Source organism: Toxotes jaculatrix, chromosome 1, assembly GCF_017976425.1.
Source record: "Toxotes jaculatrix isolate fToxJac2 chromosome 1, fToxJac2.pri, whole genome shotgun sequence".
In the NCBI taxonomy this organism is placed as follows: Eukaryota; Metazoa; Chordata; class Actinopteri; family Toxotidae; genus Toxotes; species Toxotes jaculatrix.
Window position 1 is genome coordinate 29,565,624 of NC_054394.1, and position 11,165 is coordinate 29,576,788.

Below are 11,165 nucleotides of genomic sequence, written 5' to 3' on the forward strand. Positions count from 1 at the left end.
CGCTCTGACGAGTGTGTGCATGTCGAGGGCTGACGGGTCACAACGCTCTGACCCACTAATGAGAGGAAGAGCGTGAGCACATCAGACAAGAGAAACGCTAAGCAACTGGTCTGATAAATAAATAAAGAGAGCGCCCTAATGTGTATAAAGTGTTCATGCACCGCAATGACAACATGGCACAAACGATAAAGAGTCTCATAGCGCGACAACGGCAACAAGCCGACGCACGGCGGGGAGGAAAAACACCCGAGTCAGAAAAGCTTTTGCTCAAATCTGAGCTAACCATGGACAGCGTTTAGTTTCCAGCGTGTGATTGTGTTGAAGTTTGGTGTTTGAAGCAACATGTTTCACCTGCCACAAAGTTTTTTTTGGTCCCTGCCTGTTCTCAAAGTTTGTCCTTGCTGTCAACCGCACACTCTCTGAGCAGGGCTCGACAGTTTCACTTGCATTTGCGACTAGAAATAGATGTGTGTGAACTGGAAATTGTATTTAGGAGCAAAGTAAAGTACAAATGATTACATTATTATTAAATAAATAAAGTTAAAGCAGAAATAATTTTGTATTTGAATTAATTAAATCGTTTTATCCTCGTATTCCTTTACTAAGGAAAAACACATTATTTGATCAATCTTCACTGCACCTCTAAAGTTCTTTAAATTCTTCAACTTGGGGGCACATGTGCTCGTTAGGGGAAAAAAAAAAAGTAAGCGTCAAGCCCTGATGAGCTTGAGCCAATTAAATCACAGTATAAACAAAGACTCTGCATCAAAGAGGCTCCTGATTGGCTTCCTGCAGCACCTCAAACTGTTTAAATATCTGCTTTTGCTTCCCCACTGTCTGGATTATTTATTCTACTGATACATTTCATACAAAACCAGCCTGAAACCACCTGAACACAAAGAGAGAACATAAAAAAAAAAATTAATGAAAAGGAAAAAGACCTGGATGAGTTTTTAAGTTACATCTCTTGCTTTTGTCTGTGTACGAGCGTTTTAAGACTGAAAATCGGCAGGATGACATCGAATGAAAAGAACATTGGAATTTGTTTTTGCAAGTAGTTCTGATTTTAGTTCACTACCTCATGGCAGGTGATCCAGGGCGTGTGTGTGAGTATGTGTGTGTGTGTGAGAGAGAGACTGCGTGCACTTACATGTGGACGTGTGGAGGTTGGAAGCGGCTCTGGTTGATGTTGTAGTGTGTGAAGGCCTGCGTGGGGTTGGAGCTGTACTCGTCCACCGTGATGGTCACTTTGCCATGAGCCATCCTTCCGCCGTTTGGACATGAGACGCCGTTCGTTCACCGGGATTCAGCAGCGAGCCGTGCAGCAGTCATCCTTCAGAGCCGCTAAAGAAGCCCAGGAAGTCTCCCAGCAGCAGCGGCAGCAGCGCCCCGGCCGACCGACTCGACCACGACACGCTGCAGTCTGCACTGACACGACAGGAGCACACACACACACACACACACACACACATCAGCTGCTTTAAAACAGGACCACAAGGCATGCACCCACTTGTTAATGCACCAGTAGGGCGGCCCTTCACTTAACAAGAAATGGAAAAACCTCCCAGAATAAATTTAAACACATTTAAACTGCACAAAAAATTAAATGCACAAGGAAAAACTAACGTGAGGTGGATTGAAAAGCTAAAACGACTCTGGGTTGAAGCAGTGCAAAGAGCCAGACAGAGCACATATCAAGGGAAGGGGGTGATTGTTCACAATCACAACATTCATTCACTGTCTGCACTCTACAAATGTACCTACAGTTCTCTCGTTTGGCTTCAGAAAGCACAAACAGAAACACAGCTGTTTTGTTGCTGTGTCAAAATCTGACTTTGGAGGAAATTAATTCCTGAAACACCCCATGAAACCATTCTTCATAAAATCCTAATTAGGAAAAAACAAAAGCAGTGAGGCAACTTAATTATCAGATTTACTCTACCTTTTCAAATAACATGGCAATCCGTTAAAAGAACAAAAATAGCTTGTTAAAAGTTTGCACATAACTATTCTTTCAAAAATGAAACACTGGACTGTTAATATACAGTCTGGAAGTCACATTTTTAATTGCTGTTCATAACCTGGTTGGTTTTTATGCAAACTAATATATTCAAGTGTAAAAATGACTGCAGGCACGGCCTCTAAGGCATCAGCCTTCTGAAATCACATATACCAAGAAAGAAAAGCTGCAGGTACAATCTCTGCTGGTGATCCAATTGTTGCACAGCTTTCAATGAAGCAAGAAATTCTTCACAACGCATGCACGAAACAGGTCCTGATTCCCTGCTGATAATTACCCCACAGAAACACACAAAAATAAAACAAAGATCTGCTTTGGTTGTTCCGGGCCTGGTGCTCCAATTCTGACACGAACCAGTCACAAATTAATCTGCCAGCTGAACTGCTCCAGTGCCTTTGCATAGCCGTACAATAAATACTAAATTAGGTAGAGACACATTTCATTCCGCAAATTCTGGAAGGAAAAGCAGCAAAAAAAAAAAAACAACGCAGCGTGGTTTTAGCATCTTCAGGGCTCACTCACCGGGCTTGGCTGTGTGTCCCCCTTGCTCCCTGAGCCTCCCTCCTGTCTGACCTCCCTGACTGATAGTAAAGTGGCCACTGTGGGCTTGACAGGCTTTATATACCAGACCTCCTGATGCAGCCACGAGCACAAGAGGAAGAGAGAGAGGAAAAAAATACCCTCAATTTAACAAGTCTGCCATCTCTTCTGGAGGGAAATCAGCAGCTCCAGAGTTCATTTGATGGTTAAATCCTGTGATGCAGTGGTGAGTTATAAAAAAAATAATAATAATAATGTGTGACCTCCAGTTGTTGAATATCTTAAAAACACACAGCCCTCAATTTAAACTAAAAACTGTCCTATTTTCAAACAAAAAAAAAAAAAACAACAACACTCATGTTTTCTGGGTCAAATGGATGCTACTTCCAAGAACCTGTGCTATGAATTAAAGTCACAAAGATTTATACGAGCCTGGGAAAAAAAAAAGTGGGAAAACTCAATTCCTGCGCACACAAGGGAAAAAAAAAAAGAGTTTAAGCAGCTGCACTACACACTCCGGTCTTTGCACTGCAAAGTTAAAATGCAATTATCCCGAATCCAATGAATCCTTGCTGCTGGCTGCACAAGAAACAAGTATGCAGATCTTCCTGGGCCTAAAAAAAAAAAAAAAAAAAAAAAAATCACTTCAATTAAAATCTGCCCTGTCAGATGCCTTGCACACACTTCACCTCAGTAATCATTTCTCCCAAGGCAAAATCTAAAACCTGAAGTACTACTGCTACTACTACTACCGCTGCTACTGCTGCTGCTCCTGCTCGGAAAATGCGCTTTTCTTTTTGCACATGTAGGCCGAAAAGCTGAGGACGCATTTGTGTGCAGCATGCTTCACAGTTTCCTCGCTGTGTGCAGTCAGCGTGTGTGTGTGTGTGTGTGTGTGTGTCGGGCTGCTGAAACTCGCCTCGCTCGCCTGTCTGTCTCTACCTTATGGCTACAGTAGCAGCAACTAGCTCTCTAGCTTAGCCTGCTAAACCTGCCCTGGCAGTGGATTTTTTTTAATTTTTTTTTTTTATGCACGCTGTAGCTTCGCACCGAGCTGCTCTTCTGTACCGGGGGTGCACACACACATTTGTCAGCCCTGTCGGCGAACATACAGAGCGCCCGTACACACACACGTATAGATAACTTCACGAGCAGAAATCACTCCCGGTAAGCGGAGAGGGTGAAGGCGAATAAATTGACCCTCTCTGATACCATGCATATACACGATGTGTGCTATGCGCCGCTCGCTGTTAACACTGCCGCCTGCAGAAATGTACACAAAAAGAAAGGTCCGTGCAATCCTGAACTGTGCTCCTGGAATAATAATATTAATAGTAATGATAATAAAATTTAAAAAAAAAAGACCCAAAGGTGGTCAGTGTCACAGCACCGCCGCGCTAACCTCTTGCTCTTCCTCGTAAATGACAAGCCACCTCTTAACCGACGGCTTTGTGTCAGGAATTTATTTTTTCCTCTCCGTCTCCCCTCTCTCTCCCCTCCCTCCCTCTGTCTTCGGTTCTCAAAGCAAAGCAGAAAGGTTGCTCTACCTTTTTGGTGTGGGGGGGCTTTTGTGCGTTTTTTTTTTTAATCTGGCCGGAGAAAGAGTGTCGGGTCGGGGTCGCCCTCTACGCGGCGGCGGCGGCGGCAGCAGCAGCAGCAGCGGCGGCGGCGGAGGGACGCGGGTCCATGCGGCAGCAGCAAGGGCAGCGAGGCAGGTTCGTACGCGGCCGTCCGGAAGTCTTGCGGCAGTCTGGGGCGGGTAGGGCAAGAACCTTCGACCCGGCGGGACCTCGGCTGGCTCCTGTGGACAGAAACCAGACAAGAGAGCGAGGAGAGAGAGCCGGAGAGGAGGGTGAGAGACACTGACAGACAACAGAGAGAGAGAGCGCAGCCTCGGTCTGACGGAGGGGGAGCCGGAGTGCAGTGAGTCGGAGCTGCCACTGGGGTCAGAGAGCAGAGAGAGCAGGAGCGAGCACAACCCCCCGCCACCTCCCGTGCGCGCGCCTTCACCGGCGGGCACGCGCGCGCGGTGAGGCGCGAGAAGGGACGGGAGGGGGAAGAGGAAGAGGAAGGGGGGGGAGGGGGAGGAGGAGGAGGAGGAGGAGTCCCGCTCTACCGCCGTGCACTATTCACTTGCTGTCGGAAATTACACATTCCTTTTCTCCGTTTGAGATGCACCTCATACTGTTTTTTTTTTCTAGCATCAACATACAGCGATTAAATTGTGTGCACGTTTATCTCTCAGTTTATATTCTCAGTGTTTGACTTTGTAGTGTTTGTTTTGTTGTCTGGTTAAATGTTGTCTTTTGTTATGTTTATAAAACTGTGTACACCCTGGGACGCAAGACAAGTTTCAGAAAAAAGAAAACTGAAATCAAATCAAATTCTTTAGTTAATTAGGAAAACTTCTATAATGGACCATTTGGCCTTTTGGAAAAGCGTGTAACATTTACAACTGCAGATTTGTTTACTGTAAACAGCCTCACTAAGGTGCTGGAAGACAATGAACAACGGCTTAGTGGACTTTTCGACTCCGGGCAACCTGCGGTCTCGTTAATGCCTTATTACTTATCTATAAAGAATAGTTGGGTTTCACGTGACGTCATGACGCAGCGGCGCGAGGGCGCCAAATTCAGACGGAGGGCAGGAAGTGTTTCAGCCGTTAGCTGACTGACCTACTGAGAATCTACCGTGTGGAAAAATGCCTATGTTTTGTGTAGTTTACCGGTGCTCAAATCGTTCCAATAGAGAAAAAGAAAAAAACTAGTCACCCACAAAGGTGAAAACTTACAGAACAACGCCGTAAAAGGTGTTGTGGACCCACCCTCTCACAAAAAGTTATATGCCTCCAGGCTTTTGTAGGCTTTCATTTGCTGTTTCGTATAATAAGGGGTCTGAAGTACGAGATAACTGGTGATCTCAACAGCCTCCATTGTCTGCAAATCTTTAACGTCCGTTGAAAACTCGTTCATCTTCATGAGGTACGGGTCACATCCAACATATTGTTTGATTAATTGTGTGTATCTCCGTCTCGACACGGGATCTAAACCCGTACAATACGGACTCTCTGCTAATATTTCCTCCATTGGCTTTGAGATATAACTTACTTCCTCCATGTGAAATTGCTCTGCCTTCGTGCGTCATCGTGATCACGTGACTGAATGAATCATGTCGTATGATAAAATGGTACCAAATCACCAAACATCTTTGGGTTGCCTAATTTGCAGTTCCTCTTTGTTCAAAAATCTGATGTCCACATGAGGTTTGAGTTCTTAAATTAGATAATAACCCCCAAGCTGGCTCCATCAGCATCCACCTCCCTGGTTACTTTTATCATCTCAGAGACACTGAGGACAGACGCATCCACCCAGGCTCTTAAATTGACTGTTTTCTCCCTGTGTTGTCCATTTTTGTGTGTGTCTTTCTGTCGGTCCCGAAGGCTGGTGATACTGTGGTAGGTTTACTTCAGGCTGTGAGGCTTCATGACATGGCATAATAAGAAAGTTATTGATTTTATTCCATGAAGTCTTATGCAGTATTCAGTATTTTGGTTGCTGCACCTTGAGCTTAGCACTCACTGCCTTGTTTGAGAATCAGCATGTATCCTGAATCTAACTGATTGCCTTGATGATAACTCACAGAAACAGGGAAATCAGTGCCGTTTTATTAGTAAATTGGACACTGGATGATTGGGGCACCCGAATGCCACACGTGTTTATTTGAGCATTAGCTAACATGCATGTTCCCATATGTAAACTCTGTTCAGTGCAAATGTTGACCTGGAATATTTCTTCATAAGATCACAGATGTGTGGGAAAATGGTGCCAGAGTGTAGAAGGTGTTGTAAAATCTATGATTAGAAGACGGCATGGCCCCCTTTGGGTTCGAAAGTAAACAATACTAATGAGTACCTGTGGGAGTCCTTCGCACAACCTGAAATGGGGCAGCACAGTTTCCAAACTGGGAAAATCCTGCAACTTGGATGACTGGATGTGAAAACAGCATCCTGATCACAGGGTTTAACTCGCTGATTATCAATTCACTAAATTATATATGAAGTCTGGGAGAAAGTTGGTCTTCATTTTGTCTCACGTGTACTGAAATGTACCATATGTGCTGAAAGGTCCAGCAAACAAATGCACTTGAACTCATGTGATCATATGTCATATAATTGTCTTATAGACTGTCTTATTTTTTTTAATTTCCCAGTTTGTGAGTAACAGAGGTATATTTCAAAATGTTTTTTTCTTGTACTTAAAGTACAACACGAACTGATGTACCTGCAATGCAGCAGCTTAATAAAAGTTGCTTACAAGTTTTCTGGGCTTTCAGCTGCCTCTTATGGTCTTCCTCAGTAAATGACCAGTGTCATCTGGTCATTTCTGGAGGGTGGGGCTGCCACCTTCAAAAAAAATATCAGTTTTGAGTAAATGAGAACTAACACATAAACAAGTTGTCATGTCTGAAACGCCTTGCCAACCCCTGGATGGATCACCATGTTTATCAGGGATGTTCATGATTTTTTGTGTAAACATTTGTGATCCCCATCGTCAGGTCCAAGTTTGTCCAGTACTTTGGTTTATTTTATGTTACAATAAACAACAGTGACAGTGTTTAACAATGAGCATCACAGCTTCACACAGTCATATGGGTGGCTGTTGCATCTATAGTGTCAACTCCAGATTACTTCCACACATGACTCCTCAGACAGGTTGGTGCCATGGTTATCTCTGCTCCACTTTGCATTCAGGAAGACAGCAACAATAGCATCCAGCTGAAGTAGAAGGAATGACCTGTGGTGCTTGTACGTTGTGTGTTTTGTGTTTATTCATCGTCTCTTGTCCAGGTTCCTCACTGTTTCAAAGACTCTGATCATCAGAGTTATCATGTCATGTGTTGCTCCAGTTTTCCAGTCCAGGTGGCGTCCCGTCTTTAGCAGCAGAGATCCTAAGGTGCTGAACGGTTTACGGTGAGCACTATTGAATCTTGGCTGTAGATTTGACTTATAATTCAATGTGAATGATAACTGCACTAAACAGTTCGAAGCTGGCAACCAATCACAGTTCAAATCACGCAAGCGAGCGTGCCAGCTGTAAGTTATTGTCCACTTCTGAAAAATGGAGGTGTCCCAATCCTTCCATCATAGTTAATGACGCATTACATCGACATCACATTCACAACTGTGCTCCACATGTGCATCACATATGCACAGACTGAATAAAAACAGCTTTGAGCTGCACAGACTTTGTGCACGATGAAAAATTAATTTGCTCACCAGCTAATTTGTGTGACCAGCGTTGTTTATAACGATACAGCTGTCGTATATATGGTTTTCTATTCATTCTCTGTGACCAAACTTTGGTGAGTTTTTAGTGCATCAACCGTTACTTTCGCTGTGGAGGAAGAGGTCCCATTGTGACAAGAATTAGACTGCTCTGTGGTCCAAAAGGGAGACTCAACATTGCCTGCATTGCCTGTGAGAATGGGGCCAGAGGAGGCAATCTGGAAGAAAGTGGAACGCACGAATTAAACAATATTAAAGTCTGTTCGTCTTTGGTCTTTACCAGAATGATTGCAGGAATTATTAATAGATAACTCGCTGGAGAAATCAACTCGACCATTGGTTAAACTGCCTAAAGACAAAATTTAAATAATGTATGATGATTTAAATACTTCCTCCCGAGTGAGTGACCATGGGGTTGGTGTGATGCTGGACTCAGAAAAAAAAAAACCAGCCTATCAGGAGGAAATGCCTCTCTTCTTCTCATCAGGTGTTCTTCATACGTCAGGATCCTTCGTCAGGGATTATCACTTAGATGAAAACTGACTCTGTTTATTAGTTCATACAAACGGTGCTCATTTCCCTCCACTCTGCTGTAATCCTTTAATCCTGTAAAACCTATTACTAAATGTTACTGCGTGTTTTGTGGCCTTTGCTGAGTCCAGTATGAGGCCTGATGTTACAAGAGTGTTCAGAGGCTTATATTCATAATAATATCATAATAAATCATTTCCATTTTTTTCTCTTTGCAGTATTTTCTTCTGAATGAAGATTAATGATAATGTTGAATTGCTGTCCATCACTGAGTTCAGCAATGATTCAAATCAGTTAGGGAAAAAAAATGAAAGAATTAATTTGTCAGTGCCAAGGCCATACCTTTTAATATACTGATGGGATTTTTTGATGAGAAAAGGCTGCGTAGGACAGTCTATAATGGACTCATCTGAGGGGCTCTGCCACATTTACATGTCTGCTGGTTGAGGCAGAGCTGGCTTTTTTTTTTTTTTTTCTAATTTTACTGACATGCTTCAATTTCCCAGGCCCATCAGCACGCTCCCCACTGCCACAACAGCCCTACGAGTCATTTCCATTTGACTTTTCTCTTATCTGCGCAAAAAAAAGCATTTCCATCTACTAGCCGGCGGGTGTTAATGTGAAAGCGGGGTTTAAATTTTATGTGGAGAGGCCACATTTAAACATTTGACCAGCGTTTGTTCTCCTGCCTGCATATAGAAAACTGATGATAGATAGGGGACCAAATGTCACAGAAGAAATGGCTTTTGCCATGAATGTTTTATTCAGCCCCGTGTCGCGGTGATCACATTTATACAATAGAAAATGTAAATGTTATGCAGAGTATTAAAAAACACTATATATTTTATGACCTTCTATAAAGGAGTAAAATGACTTTCCATCCAAATAAGGCAGAAATGAAACACATATTTAATGGGAGTGGGAAATAGGAGTGTGAGCTTTTTCGGGAGGCAGAGGGTGATATTCACTTAACCTGCTGGCCAAGGCGGTTCAATGGCTCTAACCTGCACAGATTTATGCCTGTCTGTGGCAATGCCTGTCTTCCCTGTCTGCCGTGTGGATAAATAAAAATGGAGGCCTGTCTGTCTGAGTGGCTCATCCACAGACAGGCAGGAGTTGGGTTTTTTAAATGTTAATGTCATTCAGATTTATGGGAGGCGGATAGATGGTTGCTGAGGCTGTGGAGGGCTTGATGCTGTTTATGTCATTGAAATGCACAGAGACAAAAATGCTTGCCCCTGAGCCTGAATGGCACTCTGAAGACCAAGACGCCGCTAGCTCCAGGCGTGTGTTAGGAAATGAACAGAAAATTGAACACAATCTAAAGATTCAAGGAGTTTTCTCACCCCCGCCCTTTTTGTTTATTAACTTTTTTCGCTCAGCCTGGTTGTTATTGGCTCGAAAAAAAAAAAAATCAAAGCTATATACAAGTTAATTTTATTAGCACTTAAAGTGCTTTTGTCCAGTGGAGCTTGAAGAGAAAGAGAGAGCAGGAGTGTAGGAGAGAAGAAAGGCAAAGAGAGAGCACACTGGCATGAAAGTGTATTAATTCTCCTCCCATTCTCCCGCTGTGTTGTGATAGACTGAGTAATATGCAGGCTCACTTTCTATGCCAAAGGCTAGACGAAGGCTCACAGGAGAGGACTCTCTGAGTCCGTCTCTCTCTGCCTCGCATGCTTTCTTCCTCTTCTTTTTTTTTCCCAGCCCTTTAAACTTTGGCAATGTTAAACTGTAAAAATAAAACAATCACTTCATTTTCCCCTGAGATGCAGCTTTAGCCGCAACCATTCAACACAATCCGCCTCCTCTCTGTCTCCCTCTCTCTTTCTCTCTTCATGTATGTGAGGCGGTCGATACAGTATAAATTAGGAGAACGCTGAGCCACGCCGGCCTCCACGTGGAGTGCCTGCGTATTAAATCACGTTAATTGATTAGCTGGAGTTCAGAGGGGGACAACACTGGATTGCACTCAGTCCTCAGCTGCTGTGTTGAAGTGGCTCCTGCTCATTTCAGGTGTCGACCTGAACACCCACACCCGCCATTAATCCGCTGTCCGCGCTTTTTATTGCTGTGGTAACTTTCTCCATCCTCTGTTTGTGTTTGCCAAGAATCCCCTAAATGTGTGCACTGTATGCCAGATATTTCTCATATGCTGCCTGCAAAAACTATATACGTTAAATATACAGTACATATATTGTGGTATTTGTATGTGACACAGTGTGTAACATGGAAATGGGACACAGCTACGTCCTTAATTTCTAGCAGAACGTACGGATTTGAGAAATGTGTTCAATTGAATTGATGTAGTGTGCAGGACAAATTCAGGAACATGCACACACTGAATTTATGAATTCCCACAATATTTATACTACCCCTGTACATTTCATTAGTCATTCAACACACGGACTATTTCTCCGTCTTTTAAATCGAAGATACAGCTCATTCGGGTTCTTGTAGCACACGCACAAATGGCATTAGCTGGTTACTCTTGGACACATTTGCCCCCAAAAAAGCATGTGAAATAAATGGGTCTTAAGAATCCATAGGGATTTGGTTCAGAGGAATATATTTGACTCATGTGTAAGATTTCGCCTATTTATTACACATTTATTTTCTCCCTCACCATTTTCAGATCATTTTCTTTCTTTGAGCATTTGGTTGCACTCCAGTGATTGATATGGAACTAATGTTTCATGTGTAAATATTGTATTAATTTATGGGCTTAACATGGGATTTACTCACTGGTTGATCATGTTCTATCTATACATGGACCTTATTGGTCACATGTTC

The 11,165-nt window shown here is 43.2% G+C and overlaps 1 protein-coding gene across 4 annotated transcripts in view; it reads right to left on the reverse strand.

The window, feature by feature from the left end:
• The window catches only part of mpped2a (metallophosphoesterase domain containing 2a), a 57,812-nt gene extending 53,279 nt beyond the window's left edge, over positions 1–4,533 (reverse strand). Inside the window, exons 1-3 of one of the 4 annotated variants that reach the window (XM_041042533.1) lie at positions 4,108–4,533; positions 2,543–2,653; positions 1,151–1,423 (exon numbers count right to left, since the gene is read on the reverse strand). In XM_041042533.1, coding sequence (XP_040898467.1) covers positions 1,151–1,263 — 113 coding nt within the window. In that variant the 5' untranslated portion in view covers positions 1,264–1,423; positions 2,543–2,653; positions 4,108–4,533. Of the gene's footprint in view, positions 1–1,150; positions 1,429–2,542; positions 2,654–4,107 lie in introns of those variants that run through there. The other 3 variants (XM_041042508.1, XM_041042517.1, XM_041042526.1) reach the window with 3 other exon arrangements.
• Between the last annotated feature and the right edge of the window lie 6,632 nt (positions 4,534–11,165).